This window comes from Trachypithecus francoisi, unplaced genomic scaffold, assembly GCF_009764315.1.
Source record: "Trachypithecus francoisi isolate TF-2019V2 unplaced genomic scaffold, Tfra_2.0 Lachesis_group12, whole genome shotgun sequence".
Classification (NCBI taxonomy): domain Eukaryota; kingdom Metazoa; phylum Chordata; class Mammalia; order Primates; family Cercopithecidae; genus Trachypithecus; species Trachypithecus francoisi.
Genome location: NW_022681457.1, coordinates 8,827,822 through 8,848,554, shown reverse-complemented (window position 1 = coordinate 8,848,554; position 20,733 = coordinate 8,827,822). Strand labels below are relative to the sequence as shown.

Below are 20,733 nucleotides of genomic sequence, written 5' to 3'. Positions count from 1 at the left end.
CATAACAGTAAAGTCCAAGGATCTGTCATGAATTGGGTTAGAAGAGACGAGAAGATTCCCAGGAGACTCCTGGTCTCAAGCAATCCTCCCACCTCGGCCTCTCAAAGTGCCAGGACCACAGGTGTGATCCACTGAACCCAGTGGAGTCTCGATCTCAAAAAAAAAAAAAAAAATTTTAAAAAAGGCAATACAGAAATTAAGGTACTCTATGGAATTATATAATTTCCCTTTTTTATTTTGAAATGAAAAATCTCACATATTTATTACTGAACCCAGCCAACCAATGGGTTCATAACAGATTCAGAGAGAAAAAATATATTCCCAATAAAACATGTCCAACTCTCCAGACAGTGGTGACATTTCCAGCTTGATATGGTAACGTGATAGTGACGCCCAGACGGCATAAATATATGTGCCATCTCATGTGCACTTCCTTATAGACCCAGCTTGGTTCTTCTCTGATGTCTCCTGTCGGAGTTGTACCTGATTTTCTTACCAGTTTTCATCTGAGTCCACTGGGGAATGGAACGATTTTGCTTTTGTTTCTTGGCCAGGAATCGCTTAATCCTGAAAGTCCTGTGAGAAGATCTGGCAAGAAGTGGGGTCAAGTACACAACCACGAGAGGAGAGGAAGAGAGGGGGCTTGACATCTTTTTTTTTTTTTTGGGGGGGGGGACAAAGTTTCGCTCTTGTAGCCCAGGCTCGAGTGCAATGGCACCATCTTGGCTCACTGCAACCTCCGCCTCCCGGGTTCAAGTCATTCTCTGGCCTCAGCCTTCTAAGTAACTGGGATTATAGGCGCCCGCCACCACACCCAGCTAATTTTTGTATTTTCAGTAGAGATGGGTTTTCACCATGTTAACCAGCCTGTTCTTGAACTCCTGATTATTGTTTCTGCTGTTACCTGTCAGTCCTCTTCATTGTGGCACAAACAAGATTTTTTTTTTTTTTTTTTTTGTAAAACTGATGTGGAGGGGGCACGGTGGCTCACGCCTGTAATCCCCAAACTTTGGGAGGCTGAGGTGGGCAGATTGCAAGGTCAAGAGTTCAAGACCAGCCTTGCCAATATGGTGAAACCCCGTCTTACTAAAAATACAAAAATTAGCTGATGTGGTGGCGGGCGCCTGTAGTCCCAGCTACTAAGGAGGCAGAGACAGGATAATCACTTGAACCTGGGAGGCAGAGGTTGCAGTGAGCCAAGATCGTGCCACTGCATTCCAGCCTGGGAGACAGAGCAAGATTCCGTCTCAAAAACAAAACAAAACCAAAACAAACAAAAAAACTGATGTGGATGCTGTGCCTGCCACTCCATGCATCACCTTCAACATTGTCTTGTCCCAACTCAAAATAAGTTATCCATTTACAAACTGTTGATTTCTTTTACGCATCGTCTCCATAAACTTTTCATAAAGCATCAATGATTTCATTATTCCTCTACCCAAACCTTACTATAAGTATTCTTTTTCTGAGCCAGTATCTTGCTCCATCACCCATGCTACAGTGCAGTGGCATGATCACAGCTCACTGCAGCCTTGACCTCCCAGGCTCAAGCCATCCTCCCACCGCAGACTCAACAGCAGCTGGCCCTGCACGCATATGCCACCATGCCCAGCTAATGTTTGTATTTTTTGTAGACAAGGGGATTTCACCATGTTGCCCAGGCTGGTCTTGAATACCTGGGCTCACGTGACCCACCTGTCTCGGCCTCTGAAAGTGCTGGGATTACAGGCCTGAGCCACTGCATCTGGTCTCATTGTACATTTGATGCTTCTTTTTGTTTCAATTTTAGCAGGATTTATATTGCTTTGATAGAGTCTCTCTTTTTTTGGAGACGGAATTTCGCTCTTGTTGACCAGGCTGGAGTGCAATGGCACAATCTTGGCTCACAGCAATCTCTGCCTCCCGGGTTCAAGCCATTCTCCTGCCTCAGCCTCCAGAGTAGCTGGGACTACAGGCATGTGCCACCACGCCTGGCTAATTCTGTAATTTTAGCAAAGACGGTGTTTCTCCATGTTGGCGAGGCTGGTCTCAAACTCTGGATCTCAGGTGATCTGCCCACCTTGGCCTCCCAAAGTGCTGGGATTACAGGCGTGAGCCACTGCATCCAGCAGATAGAGTCTCTTTTCAAACTCATGTCTTATCCTTCTGAGTGCCTCAAACTAGATCCTCTTCAGACATGTTATAACAGATTTGTACCAGTTTATTTTGGTGCAAAAACTGGGAAATTCACACACGATTTTTCTCTTAATATGCAAAATACGTATTTTTCCATGAACTTCTTGAAGACCCCTTGTACTAGCAAACTGTATTCAAGAGGATATAGAAAGGATTGTAGATATTCAAGTGCCACTTATTTCTGGAATGCAAGGATGGTTCAACATATTCAAGCAAATCAATGTGATATTTCACTTGAACAAAATGAAAGATGAAAACCACATCATCTCAATAGATGGAGAAAAAGTATTTCACAAAATTCAACATCCATTCATCATGGAAATCCTAAACAAAATAGATAGAAAAGGAAATTTACTTCAACAATAGAAAGACCATCCATGAAATGACCAACAAGTAGATAACAAAGCAAGGAACATGGAATGCTTTTCCTGTAGGATCTCACATGATGCAACAATGCTCTCGCCCCTTCTATTCAATCAATAGTGGCTGTCCTAGCCAGAGCAATGAAATAGCAAAAGAAATCAAACCCATCCAAATCAGAAAGAAAGAAGTCAAATTATATTTGTTTGTAGATGACATGATCTTCTGTGTAGAAAATCACAAAAAGTCAGTCAAAATACTACTGGAACTAACAAATACATTCAGTGTATCTGCACAATACAATATTAGCACCAAAAAGTAGCTGAATTTCCATACATTAACAATAATCAATTTTAAAACAAAATTGAAAAACACTTCCATTTGCTAGAGAACTTAAAGAAATACTTAGGAATAAAAATAAAAAGGTGAGAAGTTTGTACCTTGATATGTACAAACATAGATCAATATGATTAAAAACATATACAGAGATATAACCCATATTGATGGTTTGGAAAAATTAATGTTGTTAAATAATTATATAACCCAATGTGATTTAGATTCAACACAATACCCATAAAAATCCCTATCAGTTTTTGTTAAAGAACAAAAAGCAAACTGAGAAAAGTGATTCATGTCCGTTGGCCAGACTGATCTGAAACTCCTGACCTCAAGTGATCTACCTGCCTTGGCCTCCCAAAATGCTGGGATTACAGGCATGAGACACTGCAGCTGGCCCAGTCCTCTTAACATAAACACTTTAATGTCAATTAATGCTTGATGGTTTGCTATACTCATTGCATTTGGAACAATTACCTAAAAATGAATTTTCTGATATTCTGCAAGGAGTGAAGTCGGCCTGAAAACCTTGCCACACTGATGCCATTTGTAAGATTTCTGTCCAGTATGGATTCTCTGATGTGTAATGAGGTGTGAACGTGAAGTAAAGGCTTTGCCACAATCATCACACTTGTTAAGGTTTCTCTCCTGTATGAATTCTCCTATGTTTTGCATACGATGAAGCATGACTGAAGACCCTACCTCAGTGATGACATTTGTAAGATTTCTCTCCAGTATGCGTTTGCCAATGAACTGCAAGGTATGGACGATGTCTGAAAAACTTGCCAATTATTACGCTTGTATGATCTCTCTTCATTATGGGTTCTCCAATGATTTGCAGCGGTTGTAGCCTTACTGAAGCCTTGGTGACAATCATTACATTAGTAAAGTTTCCTTCATCATGGATTGCCTGATGGTGAATAAGTGTTGACTGCTCATTAAGGCTCTGCCAGACTTATTATGCTTGTAAGGGTTCTCTCCAGTATAAATTCTAGTATGTTGTACCAGGTATGAATCACGCCTGAAAGCCTTGACACAAACTCTTACAATTTTATGGTTTCTCTCCATTATGAACTTTTATGTCTTTCATGGTTTGAATTGTGACTGAAAACTTTGTCACATTCTTCACCTTTGTAAGCTTTCTCTCCAGTATGAATTCTCCTGTCTTTCGAGGCTTGATTTGCTACTGTAAACTTGGTCACATGCTTCACATTTCTAAGGTTTCTCTCCACTATGAAGTCTATAATGACATGCAAGATTTGCTTTTTGATTAAAAATTTTGTAACATTCATTACACTTGTAAGGTTTCTCTCCAGTATGAATTATGAACTACAAAGACTGAATTGTGATGGAAGGTCTTGCCACACTCATTGCACTTGTAAGATTTCTTTCCAGTATGAATTGTATTATGATGTGCAAGCTTTCCTTTTCAATTAAAAACTTTGCCACACTCATTAAACTTGTAAGGTTTCTCTCCAGTATGAAGTCTATGATGACGTGCAAGGTTCGCTTTTTGATTAAAAACCTTGCCACATTCATTACACTTGTAAGGTTTCTCTCCAGTATGAAGTCTATGATGACGTGCAAGGTGTGCTTTTTGATTAAAAACCTTGCCACATTCATTACACTTGTAAGGTTTATCTCCAGTATGAAGTCTATGATGATGTGCAAGGTGAGTTTTTCGATTAAAAACCTTGCCACATTCATTACACTTGTAGGGTTTCTCTCCAGTATGAAGTCTATGATGACATACAAGGTGTGCTTTTCGATTAAAACCCTTGCCACATTCATTACACTTGTAAGGTTTCTCTCCAGTATGAACTGCTGTATGAATTACAAGGGCTGAAATTCGACTGAACTTCTTGCCACACTCATTACATTTGTAACCTTTCTCTCCAATATGAATAGCCTTATGAATTACGAGGGCTGAATTTCGACTGAATGTCTTGACACACTCAGTACACTTGTAGGGTTTCTCTCCAGTATGAAGTCTATGATGACGTGCAAGGTTCGCTTTTTTATTAAAAACTTTGCCACATTCATTACACTTGTAAGGTTTCTCTCCAGTATGAAGTCTACGATGGCATTTAAGGGTTAACTCCTGACTGAAGGTCTTGCCACACTCATTACACTTGTAAGGTTTCTCTCCAGTATGGAGTCTACGATGGCATGTAAGGGATGACTTCCGACTAAAGGTCTTGCCACACTCATTACACTTGTAAGGCTTCTCTCCAGTATGAAGTCTACGATGGCATGTAAGGGATGATGTCTGACTAAAGTTCTTGCCACATTCATTACACTTGTATGGTTTCTCTCCAGCATGAATTCTCCTATGTCTTTTAAGGTTTGATTTGAAACTGAAAGCTTTGTCACATTCTTCACATTTGTAAGGTTTCTCTCCAGTATGAAGTCTACGATGGCATGTAAGGGAATATGTCTGGCTGAAGGACTTGCCACACTCATTACATCTGTGAGGTTTCTCACCAGTGTGACATCTACGATGGCATGTAAGGTTTCGCTTCCGATTAAAGAGCCTGCCACATACATCACATTTATATTGTATCTCTCCTAAATGGATTATCTGATGTTTCCTTAAGAGTGAGCTACAATTAAAGGCTTTGCCACTCTCATTACATTGGAAAGACTTTTCTCTCATGTGTACCTCCTGTTTTTGTGTGAGTAATGAAGAATTCACGAAATTATTCCCATAGTTATTAGAAATACAGGTTTTGGGTCTACAAGAAATTATTTGAGATGTTGGAACTGAGGAAGCATCATTGATAGACTTCTCGACTTGGCTACCAATTTTCCCTTCAGTCTGAAATATGTGCAGTTCAGGCAGATGTGAATGAAAGCTTGATCCAGGCTGATCTTTAATAGGCTTGTTTCCAGCATGACTATGATCATATCGGTCTGTACTACCAGTCAACTTTTTGATTTTTGTCATGGGTGCTTCATGGCTATTTCTTTCATCTTCTTGCCACTGAAACTCAAAGTTATGAATATCTTTCTCAATTTCCTGAAAGCAAAAGTCTCCAATGTGATGACTTTCATGTCTTTCCAATGTTCCTATGTGGATCACTTCTCTATTGTTTTGTGCAGTTGACAAGAACTCCATCATGCATTTGGAAGAGATATCTACAAAATATAAACACCAGTAGGTGCACAGATGGTAAATCATACTGAAATGTGTAAATATGACACAAAAAACAATACTTATTTTAAACTTCCCAAACATGATCTTCAAAGTTTAGAAACACAAAAGGAGTAAGATTCTTTAATAAATAAAGGGCTATTACATGTGCTTCAAATCATTTCTACGGAAGCCTATTTCCAATATCATGACAAAACACTGACAGGGCACAAACATGTGTAAGCCTAAAGTAAGGAGTATTTTTCCACTGTGACCCTAAAGTGTCTAACAGTTTGCAAAAAACGTATCACTGTCAATCAATAAAAAGTATATACTGTTCATATTTACAGCATATTTACTGTATGCAAATAAATGCTAAAGGACCACAGGATATACGGTATTGGTAAACAATCCACAACAAGCTCACGTGAGGATAACCAAAATCAATGGAAATTCTGTATTGTCAAACAATCATAGCACTGAGAAGATAAGAAAACATTACAAAATTTAGCCAGGCGTGGTGGCCCACGTCTGTAGTCCCAGCTACTCAGGAGGCTAAGGCACAAGAATTGCTTGAACCCAAGAGGCAGAGGTTGCAGTGAGCTGAGATTGCAACACTGTACTTCAGCCTGGGTGAAAAAGTGAGACTTTATCTCAAAAAAAAAAAAAAGTTAATACAATATTTTCCTGAATAACTGTCATAAAATTACCTATATCTATGCAGAAAAGGCACATTGTGACTTTTTTTTTTAAATTTTGTATTTTTATATTTTTGAGATGAAGTTTCACTTTGTTGCTGGAGTGCCATGGCCCGATCTCGGCTCACTGCAACCTCCACCTTTTGGGTTCAAGCCATTCTCTTGCCTCAGCCTCCTGAGTACCTGGGATTACAGGCATGTGCCAGCATGCTTGGCTAATTTTTGTAATTTTAGTAGATATAGGGTTTCACCATTTTGGCCAGGCTGGCCTCAAACTTTTGACCTCAATGATCCACCTGCCTCAGCTTCCCAAAGTCCTGGGATTGCAGGCGTGAGCCACAGTGCCCTAGTTAATGTGACATTAATGCCGGGCGCAGTGGCTCACACCTACAATCCTAGCACTTTGGGAGGCCGAGGCAGGTGGATCACCTGAGGTCAGGACTTTGAGACCAGCCTGACAAATATGGAGAAACTCCATCTCTACTAAGAATACAAAATTAGCTGGGTGTGGTGGCTCATGCCTGTAATTCCCGCTACTTGGGAAGGCTAAGGCAGAAAAATCACTTGAACGCAGGAGGTGGAGGTTGCAGTGAGCCAAGATCACGCCATTGCACTCCAGCCTGGGCAACAAGAGTGAAACTCCATCTCAAAAAAAAAAAAAAGTGACATTAACTAGTGGACTGTGTCAGTTATGTTGCATACCACATACCGAAAAGCCTTATGTACAATCATAAAAATTAGTAAATTATTGTAACCCATAAAACTAGCAAGCAAATAACAAGTACATTTATACAACCTGCAGAATTCCAAACAACTCCCTGTTAAGAAAAAAGCCACAACTTCTATTTACCACTAGCACACAATATAAGAACTGAAATACGGCCAGGCGCGGTGGCTCAAGCCTGTAATCCCAGCACTTTGGGAGGCCAAGACAGGCGGATCACGAGGTCAGGAGATCAAGACCATCCTGGCTAACACGGTGAAACCCATCTCTACTAAAAAATACAAAAAACTAGCCAGGCAAGGTGGCGGGCGCCTGTAGTCCCAGCTACTTGGGAGGCTGAGGCAGGAGAATGGTGTATAAACCCAGGAGGCGGAGCTTGCAGTGAGCTGAGATTCGGCCACTGCACTCCAGCCTAGATGACAGAGCAAGACTCTGTCTCAAAAAAAAAAAAAACAAAGAACTGAAATATATGTTAAGATCACTACCTTCTGATGTATGAGGTCAAAAAAATACACAGCGTTATAAGGAATAGGAATTAACTAATGGCAGGGCACAGTGGCTCACGCCGTAATCCCAGCACTTTGTGAGGTCGAGATGGGCAGATCATGAGGTCAGGATTTCGAGAGTAGCCTGGCCAACATGGTGAATCCCTAACTCTACTAAAAATACAAAAACATTAGCTGGGCATGGTGGCGTGCACCTGTGATCTCAGCTACTTGGGAGGCGGAGGCAGGAGCACCGTTTGAACCTAGCAGGCCAAGGTTGCAGTAAGCCAAGATCGCACCATTGCCCTCCAGCCTGAGTGAAAGGGTGAGACTTCGTCTCAAAAAAAAAAAAAAAAAAGAATTGACTAACAGTGTCAGAGGGTGCAATTATGATGTCACAGCTACAATTATGAAACAGCCAGGCAACGCAGCAATTCTAAATACATGCATTGCCCTTAGTTACCTAGTTCACTAGCATAAAATATAAAACATAGAATGTGCACTGGGAAAGTTTATAAACTGAGATCAGAGAAAACATTGTATATAACAAGATGCACAATAAAAACAAACAATATGATGCAGGCTCCCTGGTCTGAATGTTCTTATTGACCAAAAGCCGTGTTCAGAGTTCTTATTCTCCAATAGAATGTTCCTGCAGATGGGGCCTTTGAGAGAATTTGGTCATGGGTGTTGACGACTCGTGAATAGGACCAGTGCTTTTATAAAAAGAGATATTAAAGAGCTCATTTCCTGTTCCTCTTCCCACCATGTCAGGACATGGCAGGAAGATGGCTGGACTAAACCATGAAGAAGGCTCTCACCAGGAACAATTTGCCTGGCACCTTGCTCTTGGATTTCCCACTCTCCAAATTCATGAGAAATAATTTTCTGTGTCTGAAGCCTCCCAGTTTATTTCTTTTTCTGTTTGTTTTTGAGACCGAGTCACACTCTATCACCCAGGCTGGAGTGTAGAGATTCTCCCGCCTTAGCCCAGAGTCTTACTTTATCGCCTGGACTGACTGGAGTGCAGTGGGGCAATCTTGGCTCACTGCAACCCCACCTGCCGGATTCAAGTTATTCTCCTGCCTCAGCCTCTCCAGTACTTGGGATAAGAGCCGTGCGCCACCATGCCCAGCTAATTTTTTTATTTTTAGTAGAGATGGGGTTTCACCATGTTGGCCAGGCTGGTCTCAAACTCCTGAACTCAGGTGATCTGCCCATCTGGGCCTCCCAAACTGCTGGGATTACAGGTGTGAACCACTATACCTGGCCAATGTTTTGTATTTAGTAGATTCAAGATTTCACCATGTTGGCCAGACTGGTCTCAAACTCCTGATTTCAAGCGATTTGCCCACCTCGGCATCCCAAACTGCTGGGATTAGAGCCATGACCCACCTTGGCTGGTCAGTCGAAGGTATTTCTGAGAGGACAGTGAAATGACTGGGACATGAAAGGAAGCATCTCATCAACATCACCGAAGACTGACAAATCTTATTAAGCAAAGGAAGTTTAGAGCCTGTACTACAAATCTTGCAATACTTGAAGCCATCTAATAGCAACAACATGTTTTAAAAACTTTGAGGCCAGCCGGGCACAGTGATTTACGTCTGTAATCCCAGCACTTTGGGAGGCTGAGGCAGGAGGATCATGAGGTCAGGACATCGAGACCATCCTGGCTAACACTGTGAAACCCTGACTCCGCCTCTACAAAAAAAAAAAAAATTAGCCGGGTGTGGTGACACGTGCCTGTAGTCCCATCTACTTGGGGGACTGGGGCAGGAGAATCACTTGAACCCGGGAAGCAGAAGTTGCAGTTAGCCAAGATTACGCCACTGCACTCCAGACTGGGCAACAGACTGAGACTCCATCTCAAAAAAAAAAAAAAAAGAAAAAGAAAAGAAAAAGAAAGAAAGAAATGAAAGAAGTCTAAAGAGTCACTCCAACCCACAAATATATATAAAGTTCTGCAGTAAAGGTAAACTAAAAGACACCTGTAATCACAGTAGTTTTGGAGGCTGAGGTTGACGGACCACCTGAGAGCTTTTGAGATCAGTCAGATGAAAAAGGAGAAACTGTGTTTATTAAAATACAAAATTAGCCAGGCGTGGTGGCACATGCCTGTAATCCCAGCTACTCGGGAAACTGAGGCAGGAGAATCACTTGAACCCGGGAGTTGGAGGTTGGAGTGACCCGAGATTGTGCCATTGCACTGCAGCATGGGTGACAAGAACAAAACTTCGTCTCATCAATCAATCAATCAATCAATCAATAGGCAAATAAAAGGACAGATACAGACACTGTTATAAGTACACCTTTTCTTCATCATTCAACTTTTTTCCCTGTTATTTAGAAGAAAAAAGCACGAAAACACAATATACGCATATGTTGATGAAAACGCAACATACACAGAAATAATTCTGACATAAACAAAGAATTCTGGTAGAGAAACAGTAGTTTTTGCAGGTTATGGAATTTTTTTTTTTTTTCTTGAGACACAGTCTCATTCTGTCGCCCAGGTTGGAGTGCAGTGGCACAATCTCAGCTCACTGCAACCTCTGCCTCCCAGGTTCAAGTGACTCTCCTGTGTCAGCCTCTTGAGTAGCAGGATTAACACAGGTGCTCACCACCGTGTCCAGCTAATTTCTGTATTTTTAGTAGAGATGGAGATTCACCATGTTAGCCAGGCTGGTTTTGAACTCCTGACCTCAGGTGATTTGCCCACCTCGGCCTCCCAAAGTGCTGGGATTACAGGCATGAGCCACTGGTGCACAAGGATCGGTTGAGCTGGAGAGGCGGAGCCAGTTGCAGTGACCCAAGATGGCGCCACTGACCTGTAGCCTGGGCGACCCAGTGAGACTCCGTCATAAACAAATAAACAAAAAAGTAAGTAAGAAGGGAGCCAAACACGTCTGCACAAAAAAGCAATTAAACACAAGAAGTAATAAATGAGAAATGAAGAACAAAAAAAACCTACAAGAAATACAGATAATAAGTAACAGAAAGGCAACGGCAAGGTCTTCTCCATCAGGAATACTTCAAATGCCAATATTTAACTCTGTACTCAGAAGGCAAAGACTGGCTCCATCAACAGGAACCAACTACGTGTTCTCTGCAGAAGACTCATATTGGCCTTAAGGACACACGTATGCAAAAATGTTTAAAATAAAAGCCAATAATCAGTTATGGGGGTTGGCGCCTGTAATCCCAGCTACTAGGGAGGCCAAGGAAGATCTCTTGAGCCCAGGAAATCAAGACCAACTTCAACAACACAGCAAGCACCTGTCTGTTAAAAAAAAAAAAAAAAAAAAAAACTAAACTAAAAAAGTAGCCGGCATGGCAGCATGCACCTGTACCAGCTACTGGTATTGGCTGAGGTGGGACAATCACCTGAGCCCAGGAATTCAAGATTGCAGTGAGCCCTGATCACACCATTGCACTCCACCCTGTGGGACAGAGCAAGACACTGTATCTAAAAAAATGAGAAAATACAAAGATATACAAGGGCGCATCCCCACTTCTGGAGGGAAGTTGTCCTCACCCAGGGAGACCAGGTTCCTATAATTCTCCAGCATCACGTCTCTGTATAGAGTCCTCTGAGCAGAGTCCAGGCATTTCCACTCCTCCTGAGAGAATTCTATGGCCACGTCCCTGAATGTCAATAGACCCTGAAATGAAAACACATTTTAAGCAGATGGTTATGGGAGGAGTTCTTATCTTTACAGAAAATGAGAAGAGGAGAGAGGGGAAAGCAGGGATTAATTGCAGTGAATGTTCTGACAAATCTGAGTGAGGGATTTCCCACCACGTTTTGTCTTCCCAGTTGTGTTTTACTGTACTTTTTTTTTTTTTTTTTGAGGTGGAGTCTCACTGAGTTGCCCAGGCTGGAGTGCAGTGGCGTGTTCTCGGTGCACTGCAACCTCCACCTCTCAGGATCAAGCGATTCTCTTGCCTTAGCCTCCTGAGTAGCTGAAATTACAGGTGTGCACCACCATGACCAGCAAATTTTTGTATTTTTAGTAGAAATGGGGTTTCACCATATTGGCCTCAAACTCCTGACCTTGTGATCCACCTGCCACAGACTCTCAAAGTGCTGGAATTACAGGCGTGATCCACCGTGCCCGGCCTAGAAACTTTTTTTTTTTTTTTTTTTTTTTTTTTTTGAGACGGAGTCTCGCTCTGTCGCCCGGACTGGAGTGCAGTGGCCTGATCTCAGCTCACTGCAAGTTCCGCCTCCCGGGTTCCCGCCATTCTCCTGCCTCAGCCTCCCGAGTAGCTGGGACTACAGGCGCCGCCACCTCGCCCGGCTAGTTTTTTGTATTTTATTTTTAGTAGAGACGGGGTTTCACAGTGTTAGCCAGGATGGTCTCGATCTCCTGACCTCGTGATCCGCCCGTCTCGGCCTCCCAAAGTGCTGGGATTACAGGCTTGAGCCACCGCGCCCGGCCTAGAAACTTTTATTGACACATCAAGTGACATTCAGTATCTAGATGAGACAGAGTATGAGTGATGTCTTCAGAGATGACAGCGTCCATAGTGCAAGATCAGAAACTAAAATCCTTCTGGGCACAGTGGCACATGCCTGTTATCCCAGCCACCCAGGAGGCTGACGCAGTAGAATTGCTTGATCCTGGGAGGCAGAGGTTGCAGTGATCCGAAATCATGCCACTGCACTCCAGCCTGGGCAACAGAGACTCCATCTCAAAAAAAAGAAAATTAGCCGGGCATGGTGGCAGCCACCTGTGGTTCCAACTACTTGGGAGCCTGAGGCAGGAGGATGGCTTGAGCCTGAGGGTGGAAGTTGCAGTGAGCTAAGACCGTGCCACTGTGCTCCAGCCTGGGCAACACAGTGAGACCCGGTCTCAAAATAAAATAAAATACATGAAAACTAGATTACTCAAAGGATGAAAATCCATTATATATATATATGTCAACAAAATAACGAAACCTACACACATACAAAACTAGATGTTAATACAAAGGGTTGTCATATTCCCCAGATTTTCAAACTGTAAAAGTTGTTCAAAATATATACATTTGTGTGTGTGTATATGTATGTATATGTGTGTGTGTGTAATGTGTGCAGGTGTGTGTGTATATATATATAAAGTGTTTAAAAATATAAAAAGTAGCAAGTTTTGTTTAACTGAAGAGGAATCTCATCTTGCTGGAAAAGGACACTTTGGCAGTTGGGGGCAGGTGGGATCTTGTGGGATCTAAGAAAACAGGAAATGCCTCATCCTAGAGGAAGCAATCACCTTTCAACTGCCTGACCTGGAGGAATCTTCAGATATCTGTAGTAATGCGGGGCGTGCGCAGAGGCAGCCACTATGGCACTCTTTACACAGGGAAAAATCGCAAAGGACCCACATGTTGTCATTCAGTCCATTTCCAATGCAGATGGCAAAGAGCAAGGTAGCCATGTTTACTAACAGGACAACATGTGAATTCACAACCGGCAGAATCAAATATCAAAGTAAAATATTTACTGGAACACAAAGAAGAAAACAACAGACCCTGGGGTCTACCTGAGAGTGGAGGGTGGGAGGCAGAAAAAATAAATACTGGGGTTGGATGCAGAGGCTCATGTCTGTAATCCCAGCACTTTGGGAGGCCGAGGCGGGTGGATCACTTGAGGTCAGGAGTTCAAGATCAGCCTGGACAACATGGTGAAGCCCTGTCTCTACTAAAAATACAAAAACTAGCAAGGCGTGGTGGCAGGCTCCTGTAATTTCAGCTACTCGGGAGGCTGAGGCAGGAGAATCGCTTGAAGCCGGGAGGCGGAGGTTACAGTGAGCTGAGATCATGCCATTAATAACTCCAGCCTGGGCAATAAGAGCAAAACTCAGTCTCAAAAAAATAAATTAATTAAAAATAACTATTGGGTTCAGGGCTTAACACCAGAGTGATGAAATAATCTGTACAAAAAACCCCGATGACACTAGTTTACCTGTGTAACAAACCTTCACATGTAGCCCCAAATCTAAAGTGAAAACATAAATATAAAAACTTTTTTTCTCTTTTTTTGAGACGGAGTCTTCTCTGTGCCCAGGCTGGAGTACAGTGCCACAATCTCAGCTCACTGCAACCTCTGCTTCCCAGGTTCAAGCAGTTCTCCTGCCTCAGCTTCCTGAGTAGCTAGGATTACAGGCATGTGCCACCACACCCGGCTAATTTTTGTAAAAAAGTATTTTTTTTTTAATTTACTGCAGCATTTTTTTCTAAGTCTCATAATGATGCAGAAATACACGTGTACAAGACTTGCTCTGACACCTGGCACAGAACTGACAGTAGCGGCTCCCCAGTGAGGCTGGAAGGAAGGTGGAGGACGTGACAGGGAACAGAGATGCCTATGGCCAAGGGTCTAAGCTGCAGCTTTGCTTGGAGTTTTACCACTAAACAAATATATTCATCACGTGATGTTTAAATATAAAAATATGTATTTAATAATAATTGGTGGGGCTGGGCACAGTGGCTCATGCCTGTGCTAATCTTAGCACTCTGGAAGGCTGAGGTGGGCAGATCACCTGAGATCAGGAGTTTGAGACCAGCCTGGCCAACATGGTGACACCCGTCACTAATAAAAATACAACAAAATTAGCTGGGCATGGTGACACGTGCCTATAATTCCAGCTAATTGGGAGGCTGAGGCAGGAGAATCTCTTGAACCCGGAAGGTGGAGGTTGCCATGAGCCAAGATCATGCCACTGCACTTCAGCCTGGGTGACAGAGCAAGACTACATATATTTAAAATATAATAATATCATGACAATATAATAATAATGATAATACAAGTTATAACCATGTTTAATGAAAACATCTGTTTCATAAGCCTCTCCACAGTAACACCACAGACTCCATGAGCTTAATGCACTAAGAATGGTTTAATGAATCTCCTGTTACTATTTAGGTAGATTTCCTGTTCTTAATGATGGAGAAAAACACCTTCTATCATTCATGTCTATGTATGAACTTTCCATTCTAATTAGTAAGATTTTTGAAGTCAGAAACACAGTAACTCACTCAATTACCTAAAAATGTAGTATAAAATCAGGGAGAAAAGATTTCCCCATAATGGCCGCCATTTCTAGAATGTACCAGGTACTTTGTGCACATGAATACGTGACTTCCATTGGCAGCTGCTCTACTCCTGGTCCACAGAGAGCTGACAGTGCATCCAGATGTGGCCCCTGAACAATCCCTGCTGCCCAACAGCACTCACACCATGGGACCCTCACCCCATCTCCATCCATGTCTGGTGTGAGCCCTTCCCAGGACCATGCCCAGTGCCGCCTCTTCCCAAGTTCATGTCACTGGGTCACGAGAGATGGAATCTAAGCGAGATGAGAGGGACTGAGGGAAGGCACGGGTGAGTGTGAGCAAACCTGTCAGGCAGGACGCTTCAGACTCAGAGAAGATTCCCAACTCCAAGGCCCAGCGTTTCTGAAAGGAAGGAGACAGAACAATCCACCGAGAATATCATCTCACCTGAGGAGGAGCCATCCCTGACTCCTCTGCTTTCCTCTTCCTCTTCTGGGTTTCTTCCTCATGGACCGAGAGTGTTTAGAAGTCAGTCCTGAATGTTAGAAACACGTTGCTTATTGCTCAGAATCAAGACACCCCCTCCCTGTAACACAATGAAACATACAAAGGAGACCTCACCCTGGGAAATATGGTCCCTTGTGCTGTCCACCGCACCAGGGATGATAAACTCCTACAGGAAAACTCCCACTTCTCTCCTGAAGGAGCCCACACATATGCTGCAGCAGTGGGGAGCTGGGCTGGAATAGGCTTTCCTGCCTGACCCAGCCCTGGGTCCCCAGACCCAGCCCTGACCAAACCCCATGCAGATACTGAGTGTGATGACTCACGCCTGTCATGCCAGTACTCTGGGAGACTGAGGCAGATAGATCTTTTGAACTCAGGAGTTTGAGACCAGCCTGGGCAACATGGTGAAACCCCATCTCTACCAAAAATACAAAAACGTAGCCAGGCATGGTTGTGCACGTGTGTGTCCGTGGTCCCAGCTACTTAGGAGGCTGAGGTGTGAGGATCACTTGGGCTCAGGAGTTCGAGACCAGCCTGGCCAATACAGTGATACCCTGTCTCTACTAAAAATAAAAACTGAGCCAGGCACGGGGGCTCATGTCTGTAGTAGTAGCACTCTGGAAAGTGAAGGAGGGTGGATTACTTGAGGTCAGAAGTTTGAGACCAGCCTGGCCAACATGGTGAAACCCCATCTCTACTAAAACTAAAAAAAGTAATTGGGCTTGGTGGGTGTCTGTAATCCCAGCTACTCAGGAGGCAGAGGCAGGAGACTCGCTTGAACCCAGGAGGTGGCCGTTGCACTGAGCCAAGATCATGCCACTGTACTTCAGTCTGGGGTGACAATGTGAGACTCAAAAACAAAATAAAATAAAAATACAATAATTAGCCAGGTGTGGTGGCACACTCCTGTAATCTCAGCTACTTGGGATGCTGAGGCACAAGAATCATTTGAACTCAGGAAACAGAGGTTGCAGTGAGCCTTATTTGGGTTTTTCACCACGGTGGGGATGGGGGTGTGTGTGGTGGGGTCAGTCCATCCTATATCTCCACTGCTGTAGGAAAATTGGGGGACATCTCTGGGAAGGCATCTGAAGACAGAGTAGAAACTCATATTTTGTTCTCTCCTGTGGCAATGTATTTTTTTTTTTTTTTTGAGACGGAGTCTGGCTCTGTCGCCTGGGCTGGAGTGCAGTGGCCAGATCTCAGCTCACTGCAAGCTCCGCCTCCCGGGTTCACCCCATTCTCCTGCCTCAGCCACCCGAGTAGCTGGGACTACAGGCGCCCGCCACCTCGCCCGGCTAGTTTTTTGTATTTTTAGTAGAGACGGGGTTTCACCGTGTTAGCCAGGATGGTCTCGATCTCCTGACCTCGTGATCCGCCCGTCTCGGCCTCCCAAAGTGCTGGGATTACAGGCTTGAGCCACCGCGCCTGGCCATGACTGCTTTAGATTTTGCTGTGATATCCTAACACAGAGAAAGGCCCTGAAGATGGTCTCTGTGTTTGAGTCTATACCTCTGTTTCTTCCATTCTTTTGTGTTTTATTTATTTGTCATTTTTAGGGTACTGCATCCCATTAAAAATTCTAATTACAATTGGACACTCCCCTCTCCCAGAAGAAAAGCCACACCCAGACACACACTCTATTTTGCCAATCATTTCAGGGGCCAGGGTCACTCGCGATGAGCTTTTCTGGTCTAGCCCCTCATCTCCAAGTTGCAAGGAGGCTCCCTGGGACTCAGAGAAAGAGAAATTTTCACCAAGCTACCCTGAGAAGGTCTGAGATGAGTGAGAAGGTGTGCCTGAATTCTTACATGGGGGTCTGGAAGGGCTAATGGGAAGGGCTGGTCTTTAACACCCCATCCTTGAAAGTTAGAGCAGCATCTTTCACATGCCTGGGCTAAACAAACTTCTTTTGCAAGGTTCTGATGCCACTGATTCCCGACATTTAATTCTTCCTTACAAGAAAATCACACTTACAGTTATAAAATGCAGAAGCGTGAACACACAGCTATTGACCTTGAAAACTGCGAAAAGAAGGTCAGCTGTAGAACTAAGACGTAAGCAAATTTTTTCAATCAAGAATACATGGGTGGCCAGGTGCAATGGATCATGCCTATAATCTCAGCACTGTGGGAGGTAGAGGCAGGTGGATTACCCAAGGTCAAGAGTTTGAGACAAGCCTGGCCAACATGGTGAAACCCCGTCTCCACTAAAAAATCCAAAAATTTAGCCAGGTGTGGTGGCGGGTGCCTGTAATCCCAGGTATTCGGGAGGCTGAGGCAGGAGAATCTCTTGAACCCAGGCGGCAGAGGTTGTAGTGAGCCTAGATCGCATCATTGCACTCTAGCCTGAACAACAAGAATGAAACACCATCTCAAAAAAAAAAAAAAAGGCCGGGCGCGGTGGCTCAAGCCTGTAATCCCAGCACTTTGGGAGGCCGAGACGGGTGGATCACGAGGTCAGGAGATCGAGACCATCCTGGCTAACATGGTGAAACCCCGTCTCTACTAAAAATACAAAAATCTAGCGGGCGAAGTGGCGGGCGCCTGTAGTCCCAGCTACTCGGGAGGCTGAGGCAGGAGAATGGCGTGAACCTGGGAGGCGGAGCTTGCAGTGAGCTGAGATCCGCCACTGCACTCCAGCCCGGGAGACAGAGCGAGACTCCGTCTCAAAAAAAAAAAAAAAAAAAAAAAAAAAAAAAAAAATACATGAGTGCTTTTAGAATAGCATTCCATGTTGGGGAAAACCTGAGGCAGGGCTTGCTAGTCTGATATAATATAAAAAGAGTCTTGAAATGTGCTGGGGTCCAGGGTTAAAACCCCTTGTGGCCTTTGGAACACCAAGCTCTGTGCCAAAGGGTGGAAGGTTGCCCTGCTGCACCACAATCTAAGCCCAGGGCATAAAATGCCTCATGGCTTGGATGGAATCCAGGTCTCAGGGCATAAAACCCCTTGTGGCCTCTGGAATGTGCCCAGACTTGCTGGTTCCTTGCTTCTACCACTCCTAGGCTCATAAAACGATTATATCTTAAACTAGAAGAACATGTTCCCCATGATCTCAAGTAGCAGAACATGTTCCATATAAATGCTAAACCACACACCTATAGATCATGTGCTTGATGCACCACTTCCTTTCAACACCCACAGTCGCACCACCTGCTTCTTTGTTTGACCACCAATAACTAGTGTGGGCTTCCAGAGCTCGGGTCTTTTGCAGCCTCCATACTAGCGTTGGTCCCCTGGACCCACCTTATGCATCCTTAACTTGTCTTTTCTCATTCCTTTGACTCCACCAGACTTCATAGCCCCCGTGGCCTGGTGTTGGGTGTGGCCATCCCAACAGTTCCATGCCAATCCAGCCCATCTTTCAACGTTAGTCCAGAAGGGACCAGAGGGCCTTGAGGGAAGCATGCACTTAATAGCTCACACTCAAGATGTTCACAGATGACATAAGGAAAGAAAACTGAAAAACAGACTAACTGGTTAAACTGCATTTTGACGTTAAGGTAAAAGGTCACTGACATCATTACCAGGTACACACGGACACAACCAACCTTCTGTATGAGGTACCAAAGATTTCCAATAAATAATGAAGACTGGAAAGCATACAGACCTTGATCTCAACCGGACACAACTAGTTTCAAACAGAAACTATTTTGAAATTGTTTTTAAAAAAATCTAACAAATTCTGGGGTCAACAGGAAAATAACTGGAAAATGTACAGAAAAAAATGATGTGAGCTGATTATAGGATGTGACAAAGGCATCTTTCAGAAGTGATTATTTATTTTTTTAATCACAACATGCTTTTTACAGACATTATGCATTATGCTCACATTCCATTAAATGTTGTTTCCAAAGGTTCTCAGTCTGTAGCCCAGCTGGAATCTCCAGGAAGAGGCAGAGAATGTTTGGCGAAAAAGACACAGGGGAGGAGGGGGCGGTGCAAAGAGAAAGCAGCCTTCCAGTTAAAGATCAGCCCTCAGGTAAAGGTCAGCTTCGGGCAGGCTGGCCTCAGGTGGAGTCAGGGTCAGAGGGAGGAGCAGCAGCAGGTGGGGACCGGGGCATTCTACATCTCATTCAGGTCAAGCAGAGTCTGGTCCCGCATCCTTTGCGTACAGAAGTGTTCCTCTTTGGTGCATTTCAGTTTATCTTCCAAGTCATCAATTGTCTTTTTGAGCTTGGCTACTGATCTGTCATCAAACTCAGCACAGGTCTCTGCCTCCTTGAGATTATCAGTAAGAATCTTCACCTCTTCCTCACATTTGTCTTCTTTTTGAGAGTACTTTTCTTCAGCTGCACTCAAGACATTTCAGGTTCTGGTCCATCAGTCTGATCTGCTCATCCATCTCTCGGCAACAGGAGTCAGCCAGCTCAGCTTGTTCTTCTGTGCCTTCTATGTCTCCTTCAATGATCACCAACTTACGAGTCACCTCTTCATGCTTCCTATCTGCCTCTTCTGCAATGTGCTTAGCTTCTTTGAGTTGGATTTCCTGGAATTCCATCTTTTCTTCAATTTTTAAGGCCTGGTTTTCAATAACCTTTATACCTCTTTCACTCTCATCAGCAGCTTTTTCCACCTCTTCCAGCTTTTGCAGGGCAGTGGCCAGGCGATCTTTAGCACAGTCCACCTTCTATTCAATCAGCTGGATCCTACCATTCAAGGAAGCCACCTCAGCCTCAGCCTGTTCCTGGGCCCACCTTTCTCCCTTACCTTCTCTCTGGAGGCGCTCAGCTCGCTCCTCTGCATCATCCACCTGCTGCTGCAGAACCTGGATCTTGCGCTTCACTGCCTCAATGGTGGAGACCCCAGCCATGGTGCCCACCCAGCTACACGTGTGCTCCGGTTCCTGCCTCCTCCATTTGGCATTGCAGCCTCCTCTCCCATGATTATGTATTAAAAGAGAAATTTTGAAAACTAAGATTTATCTCAGCCGGGTGTGGTCGCTCACGTCTGTAATCCCAGCACTTTGGGGGGCTGAGGTGAGTGGATCACCTGAGGTCAGGAGCTCGAGACCAGCCTGGCCAACATGGTGAAACCCCATCTCTGCTAAAAGTACAAAAATTAGCTGATTGTAGTGGTACGGGCCTGTAGTCCCACACACTCGGGAGGTTGAGGCAAAAGAATCGCTTGAAGCCAGGAGGCGGAGTTTGCAGTGAACTGAGATCATGCCACTACACTCCAGCCTGGGTGACTGCGCAAGATTCTGCCAAAAAAAAAAAAAAAAAAAAAGAGTAAAGAAAGAAATGAAGAGGAAACAAAGAAAATAAAGTAAATC

General features: G+C 43.9%; 1 protein-coding gene and 1 pseudogene across 2 annotated transcripts; both read right to left on the bottom strand.

Annotated features, from left to right (window-relative positions):
- Positions 1–1,987: 1,987 nt before the first annotated feature.
- Positions 1,988–15,691, bottom strand: LOC117093621 (zinc finger protein 813). The gene is made up of 3 exons (XM_033228990.1): positions 15,397–15,691; positions 11,450–11,576; positions 1,988–6,009 (listed from the first exon to the last, which is right to left on the bottom strand). Exons 1-3 carry the CDS (start codon positions 15,409–15,411, stop codon positions 4,301–4,303), a joined length of 1,851 nt encoding a protein of 616 aa, XP_033084881.1. The 5' UTR covers positions 15,412–15,691; the 3' UTR covers positions 1,988–4,300.
- Positions 15,692–19,000: 3,309 nt separating this feature from the next.
- LOC117093638 lies at positions 19,001–20,521 on the bottom strand (annotated as a pseudogene). Its single transcript, XR_004441179.1, has one exon. The product of XR_004441179.1 is annotated as a tropomyosin alpha-3 chain-like (transcript).
- Between the last annotated feature and the right edge of the window lie 212 nt (positions 20,522–20,733).

Coding starts and splice junctions, on each gene's coding strand:
- LOC117093621 (XM_033228990.1), bottom strand. Junction 6,010..11,449: donor TAGGAACCTGGTCTCCCTGG/GTGAGGACAACT, acceptor TATATTTTGTAG/ATATCTCTTCCAAATGCATG.